Source organism: Pecten maximus, chromosome 12 (assembly GCF_902652985.1).
Source record: "Pecten maximus chromosome 12, xPecMax1.1, whole genome shotgun sequence".
In the NCBI taxonomy this organism is placed as follows: domain Eukaryota; kingdom Metazoa; phylum Mollusca; class Bivalvia; order Pectinida; family Pectinidae; genus Pecten; species Pecten maximus.
The window spans coordinates 25,337,051-25,359,295 of NC_047026.1; the positions used below are offsets into that span (position 1 = coordinate 25,337,051).

General features: G+C 38.9%; 1 protein-coding gene across 2 annotated transcripts in view; it reads right to left on the reverse strand.

Annotated features, from left to right (window-relative positions):
- LOC117339141 (BTB/POZ domain-containing protein 16-like) overlaps nt 1-15,338 on the reverse strand; it is a 78,841-nt gene extending 63,503 nt beyond the window's left edge. Inside the window, exons 1-2 of one of the 2 annotated variants that reach the window (XM_033900554.1) lie at nt 15,105-15,338; nt 12,472-12,538 (exon numbers count right to left, since the gene is read on the reverse strand). In XM_033900554.1, coding sequence (XP_033756445.1) covers nt 12,472-12,538; nt 15,105-15,214 — 177 coding nt within the window. In that variant the 5' untranslated portion in view covers nt 15,215-15,338. The remainder of the gene's footprint in view (nt 1-12,471; nt 12,539-15,104) is intronic. The other variant, XM_033900555.1, reaches the window with a different exon arrangement.
- Nucleotides 15,339-22,245: the final 6,907 nt, after the last annotated feature.

Sequence of the window (22,245 nt, forward strand, 5' to 3'; positions counted from 1 at the left end):
ACACACATGATCATACACAAACACGCATACGTACACACATGCTCATACACAAACACGCATACGTACACACATGATCATACACAAACACGCATACGTACACACATGATCATACACAAACACGCATACGTACACACATGCTCATACACAAACACGCATACATACACACATGCTCATACTATGATACACAAACACGCATACGTACACACATGCTCATACACAAACATGCATATGTACACACATGATCATACACAAACATGCATACGTACACACATGATCATACACAAACACGCATACGTACACACATGATCATACACAAACACGCATACGTACACACATGATCATACACAAACACGCATACGTACACACATGATCATACACAAACACGTATAGGTACACACATGCTCATATACAAACAATCATACGTACACACAGGCTCCTACACAAACATGCATACGTACACACATGCTCATACACAAACATGCATACGTACTCACACGCTCCTACACAAACACGCATACATACACACATGATCATACACAAACACGCATACGTACACTCATGATCATACACAAACATGCATACGTACACACATGCTCATACACAAACACGCAAACGTACACACATGATCATACACAAACATGCATACGTACACACATGCTCATACACAAACACGCAAACGTACACACATGATCATACACAAACACGCATACGTACACACATGATCATACACAAACACGCATACGTACACACATGCTCATACACAAACACGCATACGTACACACATGATCATACACAAACACGCATACGTACACACATGCTCATACACAAACACGCATACATACACACATGCTCATACTATGATACACAAACACGCATACATACACACATGCTCATACTATGATACACAAACATGCATATGTACACACATGATCATACACAAACAATCATACGTACACACATGCTCATACACAAACATGCATATGTACACACATGCTCATACACAAACACGCATACGTACACACATGATCATACACAAACACGCATACGTACACACATGCTCATACACAATCACGCATACGTACACACATGATCATACACAAACACGCATACGTACACACATGCTCATACACAAACACGCATACGTACACACATGATCATACACAAACACGCATACGTACACACATGCTCATACACAAACACGCATACGTACACACATGATCATACACAAACACGCATACGTACACACATGCTCATACACAAACACGCATATGTACACACATGCTCATACACAAACATGCATATGTACTCACACGCTCCTACACAAACACGCATACGTACACACATGCTCATACACAAACACGCATACGTACACACATGCTCATACACAAACACGCATACGTACACACATGATCATACACAAACACGCATACGTACACACATGATCATACACAAACACGCATACGTACACACATGCTCATACACAAACACGCATACATACACACATGCTCATACTATGATACACAAACACGCATACATACACACATGCTCATACTATGATACACAAACATGCATATGTACACACATGATCATACACAAACATGCATATGTACACACATGCTCATACACAAACACATACATATATACAAATGGAACACATGGTTTATTTTGTTTAACAGCCAGGGTCATTTAAGGATATGCAAGGTTTGGAGATGGAGGAAAGCCGTAGTACCCGGAAAAAACCCACCTATTGATAAGGTGTTGAGACACCTTCACCACTCGGCCACTGAGGCCCCTTAAACGGAACACTATTGGTATGTCACTTCCCTAACTTCGATATTAGGGGATAATGATTTTAGATAAGAAAAAGGAGCATATATAGGAAGGAATCATTTTTTTAAATGATAGAACATTGTTTTCAATAATGAAAGCAAAGAAAATTCATCGAATCATCATAGAGTACAGAGTAATTTGAGGTAATTGAGGTAGACTCAAAGTTTAAAAGTATTTGAATTTAAATATCTAAAACATCTAATTGTCACAAGGAACTGTTAAGCTTTTTAACTTCACATAAACCAGCACACACTGAATAGATCAAAACCATGACCTGAAACTTTTAAATCTTGAAGCAATCGATGCCCTGACTAGGAGATATACACCATTAAAAGCATTTCCTATTTTATCAATAAATGCCATTTCTACAGGTAAGCTCTCTGTAGGACCATACAATGTAAACTCTGGAATTTTAATACACTGTAAAATACCCAGAATATTAGTACTGTCAAAAAATGATCAAGCAAATTGACAATACACTACAGAGACTACCAAATATCCAAACTCATACTTCAGAGACTACCAAATATCCAAACTCATACTACAGACACTACCAAATATCCAAACTCATACTAGACACTACCAAATATCCAAACTCATACTAGACACTACCAAATATCCAAACTAATCCTACAGATACTACCAAATATCCAAACTCATCCTAGACACTACCAAATATCCAAACTCATCCTACAGAGACTACCAAATATCCAAACTCATACTAGACACTACCAAATATCCAAACTCATCCTACAGATACTACCAAATATCCCAACTCATACTACAGAGACTACCAAATATCCAAACTCATACTACAGACACTACCAAATATCCCAACTCATACTACAGACACTACCAAATATCCCAACTCATACTACAGACACTACCAAATATCCAAACTCATACTACAGACACTACCAAATATCCAAACTCATACTACAGACACTACCAAATATCCAAACTCATACTACAAAGAATACCAAATATCCAAACTCATACAACAGACACTACCAAATATCCAAACTCATTCCTACAACTCAAACACCAAACCACCCAACCTAATACAATTAGGCTTACATACCCCTGATCCCCTACACAACTACAACTGTAAGTCACAGACTAATACCCCCCTCCCTACACAACTAGAACTGTAAGTCACAGACTAATATCCCCACTCCCCCATACAACTAGAACTGTAAGTCACAGACTAATACCCCACTCCCCCATACAACTAGAGCTGTAAGTCACAGACTAACTAATACCACACTCCCCCATACAACTAGAACTGTAAGTCACAGACTAATACCCTCACTCCCCTATACAACTAGAACTGTAAGTCACATACTAATACCCCCCACTCCCCTATATATACCCCACTCCCCCATACAACTAGAACTGTAAGTCACAGACTAATACCCCACTCCCCCATACAACTAGAACTGTAAGTCACAGACTAATACCCCCACTCCCCCATACAACTAGAACTGTAAGTCACAGACTAATATCCCCACTCCCCCATACAACTAGAGCTGTAAATCACAGACTAACTAATACCACACTCCCCCATACAACTAGAGCTGTAGGTCACAGACAACATATAACTAATACCCCCAGTGACAGACTAACTCCCTAAAATGGCCTTCAGCTTTCTGTTCTATTTATTGATAAAAGACAGTAGATCTAGAGTACTCTACCCTAATGCCATATGTTCTATTGTCTACACTGCCATCATCCACAGATTCCACAGACCCCACACACTCCACACCTACATAGTATATAAAACACCTCCTGCTCCTAAGATCAGACCCCATAATTCTATATAAGTATACATGTGACTGAAATATAATCAATATTTGTAACTTTAAATTTTCGTCCCACACAGAAGCCGGTAAGCTCCCAATCGCTACTCCTTCTGGTCATAAGATATCTAGGTTCTCAACAGAAAAGCTTCAAGTTTCACTATACCTTTGAAATATAGCCAATTTACTGTTGTACATTGAAGCTTCATGTTTAAAAGAACCTTTAGAAAAAATCACAAATAAATTACAGTGAGCATTATGTGTAATACCCGTATTGGTTTAATGCAGTAACTTAATTTACCAAACGTTTTGACATTTGTCAGCTTAACTAAATTTATTATCTTAATGAAAAACATTTAATATTACAGCATACAGCATTTTTTAAATGAATTTCCTTCCGATATCTTTATCTTTTATTATGTTATGTTAACAATAAAATTGGAATTTTGGAGGTAGCACCATTTTTGAAGGTTTTAACTGACAGAATTCTTTTGTACGGGTGATAAGACTTTGCAGAACCCGATACAATACACAGAGTCCTGGTGACTTATCCACCGTACTACAATTTTCTTTAGTGTCAAGTCTTTTTTACGGCAACATTCTCAAAAGCACTTGGTCAATAAGTGTATTCTTGAGTTGTGTAAACTCCTGGGCACTTAAAACTATTAGCCAAACAAACAGACACCACAAGACTACCCTACCATACACTTGTTCGTGTTGATAGTGTCGACCTCTCCCTATATTTATCATTTACGTTGTTAAGTGCTTCCAGAAGAAATATTGATACAGTTGAACATTCATACTGGTGTAAAAACATGGACTTAAATAAACCATTAAGGCTTTTTCTAACATTCCATTTTAATTAAGGAACATAACAATAGGTTTCCAGAGAGGTGGGTCAGTCGTGCCGACAGTAACTTAACTAAGGAACATAACACTAAGTGTCCACAGAGGTGGGTCAGTCGTCCCTACAGTAACTTAACTAAGGAACATAACACTAAGTGTCCACAGAGATGGGTCAGTCGTCCCTACAGTAACTAAACTAAGGAACATAACACTAAGTGTCCACAGAGGTGGGTCAGTCGTCCCTACAGTAACTTAACTAAGGAACATAACACTAAGTGTCCACAGAGGTGGGTCAGTCGTCCCTAAATTAACTTAACTAAGGAACATAACACTAAGTGTCCACAGAGGTGGGTCAGTCGTCCCTACAGTAACTTAACTAAGGAACATAACACTAAGTGTCCACAGAGATGGGTCAGTCGTCCCTACAGTAACTAAACTAAGGAACATAACACTAAGTGTCCACAGAGGTGGGTCAGTCGTCCCTACAGTAACTTAACTAAGGAACATAACACTAAGTGTCCACAGAGGTGGGTCAGTCGTCTCTACAGTAACTTAACTAAGGAACATAACACTTAGTGTCCACAGAGGTGGGTCAGTCGTACGTCTCTACAGTAACTTAACTAAGGAACATAACACTAAGTGTCCACAGAGGTGGGTCAGTCGTCCCTACAGTAACTTAACTAAGGAACATAACACTAAGTGTCCACAGAGGTGGGTCAGTCGTCCCTACAGTAACTTAACTAAGGAACATAACACTAAGTGTCCACAGAGGTGGGTCAGTCGTCCCTACAGTAACTTAACTAAGGAACATAACACTAAGTGTCCACAGAGGTGGGTCAGTCGTCCCTACAGTAACTTAACTAAGGAACATAACACTAAGTGTCCACAGAGGTGGGTCAGTCGTCCCTACAGTAACTTAAGGAACATAACACTAAGTGTCCACAGAGGTGGGTCAGTCGTCCCTACAGTAACTTAACTAAGGAACATAACACTAAGTGTCCACAGAGGTGGGTCAGTCGTCCCTACAGTAACTTAACTAAGGAACATAACACTAAGTGTCCACAGAGGTGGGTCAGTCGTCCCTACAGTAACTTAACTAAGGAACATAATACTAAGTGTCCACAGAGGTGGGTCAGTCGTCCCTACAGTAACTTAACTAAGGAACATAACACCAAGTGTCCACAGAGGTGGGTCAGTCGTCCCTACAGTAACTTAACTAAGGAACATAACACCAAGTGTCCACAGAGGTGGGTCAGTCGTCCCTACAGTAACTTAACTAAGGAACATAACACTAAGTGTCCACAGAGGTGGGTCAGTCGTCCCTACAGTAACTTAACTAAGGAACATAACACTAAGTGTCCACAGAGGTGGGTCAGTCGTCCCTACAGTAACTTAACTAAGGAACATAACACTAAGTGTCCACAGAGGTGGGTCAGTCGTCCCTACAGTAACTTAACTAAGGAACATAACACTAAGTGTCCACAGAGGTGGGTCAGTCGTCCCTACAGTAACTTAACTAAGGAACATAACACTAAGTGTCCACAGAGGTGGGTCAGTCGTCCCTACAGTAACTTAACTAAGGAACATAACACTAACTAAGTGTCCACAGAGGTGGGTCAGTCATCCCTACAGTAATTTAACTAAGGAAAATAACACTAAGTGTCCACAGAGGTGGGTCAGTCGTCCCTACAGTAACTTAACTAAGGAACATAACACTAACTAAGTGTCCACAGAGGTGGGTCAGTCGTCCCTACAGTAATTTAACTAAGGAAAATAACACTAAGTGTCCACAGAGGTGGGTCAGTCGTCCCTACAGTAACTTAACTAAGGAACATAACACTAACTAAGTGTCCACAGAGATGGATCAGTCGTCCCTACAGTAACTTAACTAAGGAACATAACACTAAGTGTACACAGAGGTGGGTCAGTCGTCCCTACAGTAACTTAACTAAGGAACATAACACTAAGTGTCCACAGAGGTGGGCCAGTCATCCCTACAGTATTACTTAACTAAGGAACATAACACCAAGTGTCCACAGAGGTGGGTCTGTCGTCCCTACAGTAACTTAACTAAGGAACATAACACCAAGTGTCAACAGAGTTGGGTCAGTCGTCCCTACATTAACTTAACTAAGGAACATAACACTTAGTGTCCACAGAGGTGGGCCAGTCATCCCTACAGTAACTTAACTAAGGAACATAACATTAAGTGTCCACAGAGGTGGGTCAGTCGTCCCTACAGTAACTTAACTAAGGAACATAACACTAAGTGTCCACAGAGGTGGGCCAGTCATCCCTACAGTATTACTTAACTAAGGAACATAACACTAAGTGTCCACAGAGGTGGGTCTGTCGTCCCTACAGTAACTTAACTAAGGAACATAACACTAAGTGTCCACAGAGGTGGGTCAGTCATCTCTACAGTAACTTAACTAAGGAACATAACACTAACTAAGTGTCCACAGAGGTGGGTCAGTCGTCCCGACAGTAACTTAACTAAGGAACATAACACTAAGTGTCCACAGAGGTGGGTCAGTCGTCCCTACAGTAACTTAACTAAGGAACATAACACTAAGTGTCCACAGAGGTGGGTCAGTCGTCCCTACAGTAACTTAACTAAGGAACATAACACTAAGTGTCCACAGAGGTGGGTCAGTCGTCCCTACAGTAACTTAACTAAGGAACATAACACCAAGTGTCAACAGAGGTGGGTCAGTCGTACGTCTCTACAGTAACTTAACTAAGGAACATAACACCAAGTGTCCACAGAGGTGGGCCAGTCATCCCTACAGTAACTTAACTAAGGAACATAACACTAAGTGTCCACAGAGGTGGGTCAGTCGTCCCTACAGTAACTTAACTAAGGAACATAACACCAAGTGTCAACAGAGGTGGGTCAGTCGTCCCTAAATTAACTTAACTAAGGAACATAACACTAAGTGTCCACAGAGGTGGGTCAGTCGTCCCTACAGTAACTTAACTAAGGAACATAACACTAAGTGTCCACAGAGGTGGGTCAGTCGTCCCTACAGTAACTTAAGGAACATAACACTAAGTGTCCACAGAGGTGGGTCAGTCGTCCCTACAGTAACTTAACTAAGGAACATAACACCAAGTGTCAACAGAGGTGGGTCAGTCGTCCCTAAATTAACTTAACTAAGGAACATAACACTAAGTGTCCACAGAGGTGGGCCAGTCATCCCTACAGTAACTTAACTAAGGAACATAACACCAAGTGTCCACAGAGGTGGGTCAGTCGTCCCTACATTAACTTAACTAAGGAACATAACACTAAGTGTCCACAGAGGTGGGTCAGTCGTCCCTACAGTAACTTAACTAAGGAACATAACACTTAGTGTCCACAGAGGTGGGTCAGTCGTCCCTACAGTAACTTAAGGAACATAACACTAAGTGTCCACAGAGGTGGGTCAGTCGTCCCTACAGTAACTTAACTAAGGAACATAACACTTAGTGTCCACAGAGGTGGGTCAGTCGTCCCTACAGTAACTTAACTAAGGAACATAACACTAAGTGTCCACAGGGGTGGGTCAGTCGTCCCTACAGTAACTTAACTAAGGAACATAACACTATAAGTGTCCACAGAGGTGGGTCAGTCGTCCCTACAGTAACTTAATTAAGGAACATAACACCAAGTGTCAACAGAGGTGGGTCAGTCGTCCCTATAGTAACTTAATTAAGGAACATAACACTAAGTGTCCACAAAGATGGGTCAGTCGTCCCTACAGTAACTTAACTAAGGAACATAACACTAAGTGTCCACAGAGGTGGGTCAGTCGTCCCTACAGTAACTTAACTAAGGAACATAACACTAAGTGTCCACAGAGGTGGGTCAGTCGTCCCTACAGTAACTTGAGGAACATAACATTAAGCATCTAACTTGGTATACATTAAACTTTGTCTATCAATTGACACTTAAATCATGATCATCGCACAGAAATCTTGTTTCATAGGGTACCGAATTCCAAGAATGTCACTCAATGCTTAAACTTATTTTAGAAACAGCTAAAAGTTTATATCTAATGAGTTATTAACATTATGAAATAAAATATTTACTAAAAATTCCATCAAAATGAAAATGTTCCTTTGAGTTTTGTGTCACCACCCTGTCTTTTAGCATTCTTAAGGTAAAATCTCAAAATACTGTACTTTTTTTGGGTAAACAGGTCAGTATAATGATCCAGACAACAAAACTTGTTTTTGATCTAATAATATGACTCTGACGGGGGGGATGCCACAATTACCCTTGGACATTGCTCCCTAGTGGTGTCATGGTATTTTAAATGTTGGTGTTACTACATGTAGTAGTATTCAACTTATTTCCAGTTTGAAGTATCATTAGAAGTTGAAATGAAGTGCTACTGTGCTGTCTCTGTGTTGCAAATTACAGAATATACCGAGACATACACATTTACCTATGGACGGAACCATGCTAACTCATCTCTCTTCTTTAACCATTCCATCTTCCAGTAACATGAACCATTTATACAATATACATAAACTTTAATCTGTGTCTCATTTTCCTGGAGGTCTACCCACTCTTTGTGGAGTCATAAAATAACAATACCATCTAGAGAAACATTATGCCACCCTATGCCACACTATGCCACCTGATCCAACTCTATATAAAAGGCTGCAGACAATGCTAATTTTACCTCTGATGAGTTACAACTTAATTATGAATCTGGTCAGGAGTGGACAACATGGTTCCCTTCACAACACGGACAGCATGTTAGTGTCTTTTTCCCAGTCAGTTTGTATATGTATTAGATCTAGGGAGTCAAAAACGTACACATAACTGTCCCATGCCTACTAAGATCAAGAGAAGACTCTTGGTCTGATAACTCAGCAATCAGTAAATTTTGATCTGGCAGTGGGCAAGGAAATATTGGTGACTTCTTGCCCCACGGGACTGGCATGTGTTAAATTTCTTGTAATCTTTACCTTAGAGTAACTTAAAACATTACTGACTCAGTTTAGTTGGACCACTATGTCTATAATTCCCTGTTGGGTAAGTACTTTTGAACCCAAACTTGCCCGAAGGATCAGCCTCACCAGTGGTGATGAAACACAATTATACATATTGGGTTTCAGAGAGCTACCTATAAACCTTTCCTTTTGTACATGTAACACCAGCTCAATTGACAGATTCTGTTTCTAAACACTGTAATGGTTTCACAGATTCACACAACTTCAAAACTTTAGATCTGGAATCAATATAACACAAACATGGAAATCTTTACGACTATATAAACAATTGAGGAAAGGCTTAACATTCTGCTGGCATTGGTAGGTCTGTACTGTGGATCAATTTCTTCCAAGTTGTTATTGTTCAGAAAGTCTCCTAACATCCAAAGCCTCTCACACTCATAGATTTTTAAAGAAAATCTATAGATATACCTTGGGCCAAATCTTTTTCTTCAAAGTAATATAAGGAGTGAAGCATTCATTACGCCTTAATTATACTCAGATCTAGACTTACTCATTACCTATAGTGTCCCAGAAGTCAATAGTAGTAATATCACAAGTCTTTAACTTCGGAGCCTTCAAAATATAACTTCACTATCAAGGAGTTCAATAAATCTATTCTTTAACTTATACTCAAATACATGTATGTACGTGTAAAAGAGACAGTGAAACTGCTCAAGTCCTCTTTACTTAAATTCATTACCAGTTTATTTAAACCAAACAAGACAATTTAAGTACATGTAAATATGTCTCTACAATTTAAATCAAATTATCTTTCTCTTTTTTTTTGTACAGAGATAGACTCTTTGTGTTAATATTAAACATTGTACAGATTGAAAGCTGATACAATTTTAGATTTAATATGAAATCTCAATTATGCTTTATGGACATATGCCTTAAAGAAATAATTAAAAGACTAGCATAACCATAGAAGATTTTAATTACTTTTTTTTCTTTCAAATAAAACTGAACATTATGTTTCATTCTACTTAATACAAAGACACTGTCTCCTTTTTATTGACTTTAACATAAAAAAATAAAAGAAAAAACCCAGTAAAATCACAAATTTTTACTTTACTACATGTATGAGGAAACATTTCACTGATAAATGCCCTGCTGGTGTGATTTATGACCTTATATGATCCATTCCTACTGGTATAAATATCACCCACAACTTTGTGCATATTTCAATAAGTAAACATAAAGACAAACAGAAACTAGCTTATCTACAAGGTTCTATCTATAAGATTCTTTATATCAATAATGACCTAGGACAAATTCTCACCAGGAGTAGCAAAATCGCATTTGTTTAATAACAGTGTGGGACTTGATCGAATAACTGAGCTTAACAGTTTATTGAAAATCCTTCAGTGCTATTTAAACACCAATTCAAGTCCACTGTCAACATTGTTGATTATAATCCTCTTACAAGATGGAATTATACACTACATGGCCATATATCAAAGACGTTATCATATGCAGGCCAACTTTAATCCATTTCTAAAAAGGTGTGAATTTCTTATACCTTTTTTTTCAATTCATATTGTCCAAGTTTCTGAATATCCTAAATCGCAACTTATATATATGTTCCTATATATTTCCACCTGAATCTGACGATTTATGAAAGAAATATTGAAATCTATCCTATCTAAAGCTTACCCTACTTGTAGTTTCAAAATACAGGCCATACTAACAATACATTTAGAACTATAAGCTTCTGTGAAATCCATTACACCTCAACAGTTTGGTATGAACTACTGCTTTCAAGTACATTCTGTATGATGTATCTTATTCTGTTTGCAAAGTTAACCCACCATTTGATCCGGGAATATAAAGCCAACAATGTTGTTTTCAAAAAGCACAACTCTTTTATCAACACAAAACTTGACAAAAGTAAACTGTTTACAATTTTTAAAGGAGCCATGTTTAAATATATACTGCATTGTGTTATATATGTGTGTACTAAAAATATAACAACCAATGCTACTTTTGTATTTGATGTTTCTGAATGAATTATTTATTGATAAAAAAAATATAAGTTTATCATAATCAGAATAAAGAAGTAAATTTATATTAAAAGGACTGTATTAAATTATAGGTAATTCAACTTAAATTGTTTTTTTTTTTTAAATTGGATACAACGAAATATCAACGAAAAAGGATGTAAATCAGACCCAATATGTTTTATTTTACAATTTACATGTATTATGAATCTGTAATAACTAACTCCAGTAATATGCATGTGTCCCCAGAAATTTGGTATTCGGTACTTGGTAAGGAAGAAGTAGACGGTAGATTGACGTCAATACATTCATTTTTAGTCTCTGTAGTTTGACCAGATGGAAGTAAGAAATGAAAAAAAAAATAAAAGTATTATCCAAAAATCAAAATTCTTTTGCTTTACATCTTGCATAATTTAATGTCCTTGAAAAAGAAATATTCATTAAAAAAGGTGTAGGAGAGCATTATGAATTTCAAAATTCATCATCATTCAGGTACGGAAGATCTGCAGAAAATTGTTAGTACGTACATGTATATAAGAATTATATTAGTTTACAAATTCCTGACAGGAAAGCTATTAGGTATTCAGAATTTAGAAAGATCATTATTACACATAGGAGTCTTTTTATAGTAAAAATAAAGAAGTATTAATTACAAGGTTTTGAGAATTTGTTTGGGGATGTTCCACTGTATATCAAATTTATTCCACACTGATGAGGTTAATGTTGTGGGTTCTACAGATACAGTTAAGTCTAAGAAATCAATTAGTTTATTCATGTATTTCCTTCATTTTAATAACCAGCAAACTGTCAAACTCCAATATATACATATATATACTCTAGTAATGAAGATTCTAAACTAAAGGTTTTGAAATCTGAAAAATTTGGTTTTTTTATATACAATGTAGATCAATATTTTATACACATGTATTGGTCAACCGTTGATTTTCCCATATTCTGATCGTGTTATGTGCTGCTTTTTGTTTTGTGTGTACATGGCTGATACTTACACGGTCTGGCTGTCGTGCATCCACAACCACTCCCATCAGGGCTGTGTATGGAGCATTATTGACGGACCTGAAAATTAGAAATTGAGTTAATTAACATCACTACCTAATTAGGATCCAAACTGAGCAGCACAAAAGACGTTGTAAAATGTACTATAGCCTTCCACTTAATTAAGGCCACACTTCTGGTTTTATTTTAAGGTTGAGCAAATCAACCAATATTATGAACTTAAAAGAAAAAAGTCTGCTTAAAAGGACATTCTGTGTGTGCCTGTCAGGTATGGGATGATGACAGCTAGTGGTCCAAATGGCTGTTCCATCTTATGGACCATGCTGTTACTAGTGTTAGTAATGAATAAGTTATTTTAGTTTAAAATGAAAATCTTTAGACAGAAAAATTATAGGAAATGTTAATACATGTATCACCACTGAACTGCCTTTCTATGGTATTATAAATGTTAGAAATACCATATAAAACTTAGATAACACTACTGGTTCCTCTTACATTGCAACATTCAGTTTTATGGAGGTGGACTGGTGGAGGCACGCTTAAGTGTCCGACAAGGACTGAAACGTTGGTAATAACCTCTATATGAACTACCAAGTGATTTGCCTTCGTTAGACACGACAACAAAATCTTTACTAGGACATACATGTAGACATCTTCGCTCTAACTAAGGGTCACTAACTTTGTATTTACCATCTTCGTTAGCAATTAAGTTTACTACGTACTAACTTGGTGAACACAAAGTTACTGTTAGTAACCCTTGGCTAGCGAAGATGCGACACAGAAAGTTACTATACTGTAGAGTACAAAAAAGGGAAAGAACGGGGAAACAACACATTCCTGCCAAGTACCCAAACAGTCTGAATCGAACCTGGATCTCTGTTGGATTGTAACCCTGGTAAATATTAGCTGCAATATACTGCTTGGCTAAAGAAAGAACTTTTCTTCAGCTTGATTAGTTGAGTGTAAGACTAGTGTAATAGGAAGGAGTAATGAAAAACACCCTTCTTCTTTCTTGACTTCAAATTACACTGACAGAACCTTGGTTCCTAAATCCTGGGCACAAAAAGATGTACATGTACATATGTTTATCTGGAATGTGAATTCCTATTAAAGATGGCTGCTTACTACATACTCTTTGCAACACCCAGGAGCACATAACTGTACAAGAGTGATAAAACTAAACTAAAGACAAAGAACAAGTCTTAATATTTAAGTGGAGGATATGACAGACGGTCATTCTCACAGGGACTTGACACACTCAGCGACCCAGAATGACAAATTAACCGTATGGTCTGATCCCTATATCACTTATTATTGCCATAGTAACATGTCAAATCCCTGAGATCATGATTGGTGGATATACAGTAAAAGGTAGATATTACACATGTTGAGGGACTTATGGGGAGGAGACATTTAGAGCAAATCACCACAATTAATGCAGCTGTATCAATCATTTGCTATTAATTTGTTTCATATTCATTTATGAGTTTTCTAGACTTGAAAATATGTTATGATTTTTTACTATAAATGGAGTTAATTAGCATTTGTGACACTCACTTTCCTTGGTTGGATAATTATTGATTCTCTGGCAAATTTATAGATTAGATTATTTTTAACAATGTTTCTGCATATTAATGTAAACTAATATGAAAAAATATCATATATTTATAGGAGACAGCAAGAGGAAAAAATAGATAGATATAATTTTGTTTATAAATGTAAGAATTGATTTAATGAATTGGAATTATCAAACAATTCCAATTATAGAGAAAGAGAAAGAAAACTATTAGTATTTAGGTGTTTTAAGTTACAAGTGGATATCATAAGTAGGAGCAGATATTGCAGTACAAACTTTATTAGTAGTACAAGACTAGAATTATCTAGAGCTCACCTAGGTTTCATTTCTAGAAATGTTTACAAAAACAAAAATCAAATTATATCTGGGGGACTGGTCTGGGAGGTCATGAAAGCGCCTTGTTTGTATACTGTGTGTACATGTACTTTGAACCGAGAAGCCGTTGATAATTGAAAATCTTGGATTAGTGGATTATGCTTTTTTTTGTATATTTTAGAAACAAACACAGGCAAAAGGTGACACACGAGTGGCGCCTTTGCATGTGTATCTGATGTGCAACCAAATGCAATAGAAACGTCTAAATTTAATTGTGATAATTGTATACTAAATAAAACAAGCTTTGGTGCTGAACAAGCTTTATATCCTGATAAAGGAACTACCATTATCCACTACATGACCAACCCATGTCTATAACATCTGGAAGTAAACGACCACATCTGTGACTTCTCTGCCATCTAGATAACCCTATCAAAAATCAATGTTTTTACCAGCTGGGTGAATAACATATTGAAGGAAATTATTAACATGTATATAACCATAGATTTATCCTATCCCTTGATAATTTTAAATTGTTAAATAATCTTCAACTTAAAACAACCGTGATCTTCTCCGTTATGCAAAGCGAAATCAAAGTCGTATTTGCTTTGATTTTGTGGTTGATCTTATCGCAAGACACTTTTCAGACCTGTGTCGTCTGCATTTGAGTTGGTAGTTACTGCTAATTAATGCATGACAGAAGTTAATATAAAATGTTTCAAACGGGTTTCTTACTTGCAGTACGAGATGGCAGCCTTGGGTGCAGCTGGTGGAATGTTTGGAAAGTATGAAGTCGACAAGCGATTCTTCAAAGGATGCGATCCCATCGTAGATACATCCGCCATGCTTGATCTCCCGGACTGAACCTAATCACTCAGTTCGTATATCCCTCCACTGAAATAGGCCACTAAGTAAACAATCGCTAGTTTGTTTTTTATGTGTACTACTAATGTAAATTTATGCAAATATTATTTTAAAACTTCATAGTATCCCTTACAAATATACAAGAACAGTTCATTATTGTGTATTTACCTAGTATTCCACTGAACCAACGTAACTATGGACGCAATTTAAAGTCCGTGAATTAATTCGCGTAAGCTACTTCCGGAGTAAACATTACCACGTGCTCTTTTTCTGTTAAACTTGTTCACTGGTCTACGGTGTTGAATGGTGGTTGTACTTCTACGAAAACAAAAAAACAACAACTGTCAGTTCATTAAAGTATATGTACAGTGTAGTAAATTCATATACACTGTACATGTACATAGTACAACGGAGATACAAAGTATAATGCTGTAAAGTCCGCGATATTAGCTAAATGGACATACAGTACAGTACGAAGATGATTATTGAACATGTCATTTTAAATGACTACGGTGTAATTTTGTACTACAATTTTGGTGTCAGGACACTGAATTTTGTCTAGGTATTATGTGAAAATTGAATCGCTTAATGGACAGACCTCATATCTTGATGGCATTAAAATTACTTAAAAACAACATAAAATGAAGGATTTTTTAATTATCTTATTTTATTTTACTGCTATTTTCTATGATATCCATGTTTATCCTCATTAGGGTATTTCACATCATCACACTTGCCTGCGTTCAGTCTTTCGCTGCATGACCCTTTTGTATGGGAAATCACATTGATAATTTATAGAAAATTACTTATATCATTTTATACGTGTACATGTTAGTAAAGATATTTATTATACCGTTCCTATAATCTATGTTTAAGATTTACTGTTAATGTAGAGTCTCCGTAGGCCTCCAATAAGAGAAAATAGTAACGTTTCTAACGAGACACGGAAGAGTTTCGTCCCTTAATTTGATATTGACCCCAAAAGTTGTGTAAGAAATTCGAGTTACTTCCCTTCGCCATTAAACGCGTACGTAAAAATCTGAGACAACCTACTATTGATGTGAAATCTAATTAACTAACTACTAAAAATAATATGTTCACACAAATTTCCATGGACATTCGGCCGTTTTACAGAAGGCTAATAGAAGTTGTTAGATGAATGGGGGCAACAGGTGATATAGGTCTCAGACAAAGCAAACAAAACTTTTTGAGCGAAAATTTTCATTTGTGAAAGTTGTTCATTAAACAATACATTCAATAAAAATTAACTAGAACAGTGCCAGATTACAAATGTTTGCTTACGACATTCTGCTTTAAATAAACAATACAGAGTATATGCCAACTTGGCTATGGGAGGTGTTTAATTCATTTGGAAATACAGAAATCAAGAGCAAATTTACCAAATAAACCTGTAGAGAGAGAGGATATTATATCAAATAATTTTAAATGGGACTAATAGTATTGTTATTCTAAAAAAAAGAGGCCAGGGAAATAAAACATAATAAACATAATTATCTAATGAAATGCAAGGCATCGACGATAAGAGTCATTATATATACAGACTAAAATTTTGAAGGGTTAAAAGAGAGAAAAATATTAACTATTATTCCTAAATGTTGAGCACACGAACTAAATAGGAAAGATGCGTAAGAATAAGTGATGATATTATACAGATTTGATCCGAAGAGCTAATTGATGCCTCGGCAACTTCGTCTTTGTAAAACATCGGAAGTTGAAAAGCATTTAATTTCTCATTGTACATGTATATTGCACTGACCCAAGAGACTCGAGATAGAGGGTAGGGAAGTATGTAAAAAATATTATATACAAATGATACACAAAATATACTAATGCTGTTATCATCTAATTAACCACAATTCTCCCGTGATATGGATTTCTTCAGAAGAAAATTATTTGACATGTGCATTACATACAGTGTTGTATGGTTTGATTGCATCCTGCGTATTGTATGTTGTTTGGGTGTAAAATGTAATAACATTTATTGGAACTGAAACAACGTACGATTGGCACTCGTTTGATCTCCGATTATACACCAGCTGTCGAGGCCATGAAATACTGTTTCGTTGTTGTATATAAGTTACAACCTTTTTATAGATCAGTCTCTGTGTACTTGATTGTAAATATCGAACAGAGAGGAAGTAGATTCAAATAAGATGCATACGCCTCTCGGTGCAGACAGAATCATCGTAATCAAACAAAACCACAAATTTTGACGCCCACATACAACGTTGCACAACTTAACCAATCACATTTTGTAGTATTTATAGAAAAAAAATAGTCCCTTCTCCTACACAGGGTCGTACATACATCTATGAACGTCCCTCTCTCTTTCTACATGTATGTCAAGAGTAGGGGTATAGGTAGAGGCTTATATTTATTCTATTAATACTAAACAGAACCAGACGCCTGTGGGTAAGGTATGCAATAAAATCGACAGGTAACAGAACTCTCCACTCATCGATCGAAAGTCTCTCCCTCCCTACCCTCTATATCGAGTCTCCCTTCCTATCCTCTTTATCGAGTCTCCCTCCCTACCCTCTATATCGAGTCTCCCTCCCTACCCTCTTTATCGAGTCTCTCCCCCTACCCTCTATATCGAGTCTCCCTCCCTACCCTCTATATCGAGTCTCTCCCCCTACCCTCTATATCGAGTCTCCCTCCCTACCCTCTATATCGAGTCTCCCTCCTACTTCTATACCGAGTCTCCCTCCCTACCCTCTATATCGAGTCTCTCTCCCTACCCTCTTTATCGAGTCTCCCTCCCTACCCTCTTTATCGAGTCTCCCTCCCTACCCTCTATATCGAGTCTCCCTCCCTACCCTCTATACCGAGTCTCCCTCCCTACCCTCTATATCGAGTCTCCCTCCCTACCCTCTTTATCGAGTCTCCCTCCCTACCCTCTTTATCGAGTCTCCCTCCCTACCCTCTATATCGAGTCTCTCTCCCTACCCTCTATATCGAGTCTCCCTCCCTACCCTCTATATCGAGTCTCCCTCCCTACCCTCTATATCGAGTCTCTCCTCCCTACCCTCTATATCGAGTCTCCCTCCCTACCCTCTATATCGAGTCTCCCTCCCTACCCTCTATATCGAGTCTCCCTCCCTACCTCTATATCGAGTCTCCCTCCCTACCCTCTATATCGAGTCTCCCTCCCTACCCTCTATATCGAGTCTCCCTCCCTACCCTCTATATCGAGTCTCCCTCCCTACCCTCTATATCGAGTCTCCCTCCCTACCCTCTATACCGAGTCTCTCTCCCTACCCTCTATATCGAGTCTCCCTCCCTACCCTCTATACCGAGTCTCCCTCCCTACCCTCTATATCGAGTCTCCCTCCCTACCCTCTATATCGAGTCTCCCTCCCTACCCTCTATATCGAGTCTCCCTCCCTACCCTCTATATCGAGTCTCCCTCCCTACCCTCTATATCGAGTCTCTCCCCCTACCCTCTATATCGAGTCTCCCTCCCTACCTCTATATCGAGTCTCCCTCCCTACCTCTATATCGAGTCTCCCTCCCTACCCTCTATATCGAGTCTCCCTCCCTACCCTCTATATCGAGTCTCCCTCCCTACCCTCTATATCGAGTCTCCCTCCCTACCCTCTATATCGAGTCTCCCTCCCTACCCTCTATATCGAGTCTCCCTCCCTACCTCTATATCGAGTCTCCCTCCCTACCCTCTATATCGAGTCTCCCTCCCTACCCTCTATATCGAGTCTCCCTCCCTACCCTCTATATCGAGTCTCCCTCCCTACCCTCTATATCGAGTCTCTCTCCCTACCCTCTATATCGAGTCTCTCTCCCTACCCTCTATATCGAGTCTCCCTCCCTACCCTCTATATCGAGTCTCCCTCCCTACCCTCTATATCGAGATTCCCTCCATACCCCTATATCGAGTCTCCCTCCCTACCTCTATATCGAGTCTCCCTCCCTACCCTCTATATCGAGTCTCCCTCCCTACCCTCTTTATCGAGTCTCCCTCCCTACCCTCTATATCGAGTCTCCCTCCCTACCTCTATATCGAGTCTCTCTCCCTACCCTCTATATCGAGTCTCTCTCCCTACCCTCTATATCGAGTCTCCCTCCCTACCCTCTTTATCGAGTCTCCTTCCCTACCTTCTATATCGAGATTCCCTCCATACCCCTATATCGAGTCTCCCTCCCTACCTCTATATCGAGTCTCCCTCCCTACCCTCTATATCGAGTCTCCCTCCCTACCTCTATATCGAGTCTTCCTCCCTACCCTCTATATCGAGTCTCCCTCCCTACCCTCTATATCGAGTCTCCCTCCCTACCCTCTATATCGAGTCTCCCTCCCTACCCTCTATATCGAGTCTCCCTCCCTACCCTCTATATCGAGTCTCTCTCCCTACCCTCTATATCGAGTCTCCCTCCCTACCCTCTATATCGAATCTCCCTCCCTACCTCTATATCGAGTCTCCCTCCCTACCCTCTATATCGAGTCTCCCTCTCTACCCTCTATACCGAGTCTCCCTCCCTACCTCTATATCGAGTCTCCCTCCCTACCCCCTATATCGAGTCTCCCTCCCTACCTCTATATCGAGTCTCCCTCTCTACCCTCTCTATCGAGTCTCCCTCCCGACCCCTGATCATTGACCTAGATATAAGTCCGTGACCTGATCAAAAACCCCTTTACATCTGATCTAGACCCCCTCTCTAATTCAATAATGAGTTTCCCTCCTTACCATCAATCAGGAGTCCCTTTCCTCCCCGGCCAATAGTCCTCTCCCTTCCCCCTATTAAGGGTATCACTCTACGCTCAACCCCGATAAAACGGGTTCCCTCTACCCCCAACCTATCTCCCTCTCTTACCCGTATCTTTCTCGTGTATACCCCGATCCACTTATCGCTATAGTGAAACGAAGGGAAGTAACGCCGGTATATCAGAATGACTTCGATCAAGAAGCTCCCTCAGTGCCCGACCCTAGCCACATGGTTCCTATGATTTGACCCCAGGGTCCAGTCTCCAGATCACATAGAGTAAACTAACTCAATCGCAAGTCTCCCTCCCTACCCTCTATTCCGAGTCTCCATCCCTACCTCTATTCCGAGTCTCCCTCCCTACCCTCTATTCCGAGTCTCCCTCCCTACCCTCTATATCGAGTCTCCCTCCCTACCCTCTATTCCGAGTCTCCCTCCCTACCCTCTATTCTGAGTCTCCCTCCCTACCCTCTATTCCGAGTCTCCCTTCCTACCCTCTATTCCGAGTCTCCCTCCCTACCCTCCTCCGATCGAACATGAAGTGATAAGGAGTCACTTGCCTGACCACGTGTGCTACTCGATCGGTTTATAAGGTCCTTCGTGCGCTTTCATCCGGGAAACAGGGAGTGATCAATATCCCAATTAATAAAGTTCTTTCGCATTTGTTGTAAAGTAAATAAAAGCTTATTACATTCTCTGTCCATAAACCCGACCGCAATTCCACTCCCGACCCTCAATCGCGTGTCTCGTTTCCTTACATCGATCAACTCTTCCAGTTACCGGCGTCCTATTATACATATATCTATATAGTAGACTGCAGGATCTAACCAATAAGTAAAATCTTTTTGTCAATAAACCAATTAGCACTGTTAATGAAAAAGGACCTGCCGGGACCTAGATAAGATAAGACTCGACTTGAGCTGCTACCAACATTGGCGTAAAAGACAAGAGCTTTCGGTCGGCAGGATGCAAACTCCTCTGTCGCGTGGGCGGTATTGAGATGTTTACCAGCCGTCCACAGGCTGGGAGCTTGTACCACATGGAATTTAAAATCAACTTAGATACGTCCCTATCTAGCTCGAGTTTCCTCTGGTCCTGACACAAGACTAAGGGATTCTGACAGCTCGATGTCTGGTGTGGGAAGTCAAAGTCTGGTGTCAGGCCCAGAGGAATCTCGGGCTTGTTCCTATCCATCAACAATTTTACATTTGTAACTTTTAAATAAATGACAGTATCATATTATTATATATATGATATCTATATAAAAAATACCATTGATATTTTATAGTGAAAACAACAGTTACCATATCAGTACTTCAAAAACGACCATCTTCCTGACACGATAACCATTTATGAATATGGTAGTTATGCTAGCAATGTTTTTTTTCGTACAAAAATATGATAAGTATTATTTAACAAAATATGTAATAATAATGAAACATTATTTAAATTTTGTAGGTGTCGAAAATAACGTGAAAATATTTCACTCTTCGACTCAATCATTGAACGTAACATCCGCTGTAACATGTAACGAAAGGCCTATGAGCAATGGCGATGTGACACAGACCCGATAAGTTGTTGCAATCTGGTGTCAATAGTCCTGAACAACGGTTGAATGTCTTTTACCCTGGAGGGTAATACATCGTCATGGTCCTGAACAACGGTTGAATGTCTTTTACCCTGGAGGATAATACATCGTCATGGTCCTGAACAACGGTTAGTGGAATGTCTTTTACCCTGGAGGGTAATACATCGTCATGTGTCACTTTGTCACTCAACAAATCTATAGGCGAACCTTAATACTGACAAATGTGTCACTTTGTCACTCAACAAATCTATAGGCGAACCTTTATACTGACAAATGTGTCACTTTGTCATTCAACAAATCTATAGGCGAACCTTAATACTGACAAATGTGTCACTTTGTCACTCAACAAATCTATAGGCGAACCTTAATACTGACAAATGTGTCACTTTGTCACTCAACAAATCTATAGGCGAACCTTTATACTGACAAATGTGTCACGTTGTCACTCAACAAATCTATAGGCGAACCTTTATACTGACAAATGTGTCACTTTGTCAATCACAAAAACTTAACTCGGGCATTTATACTGACAAATACGCTCGTCCCTGAAGTATTACTGAGGATATTGAGTTAGTTTAGAATTATTGTTTGTTTTCGACATGTTTATGGAGTTTGAAATGTCACACACAGTGTATGCTATTAACCGACACTTGTGGGATAATTGTGTAATTACACTAGTTGCCT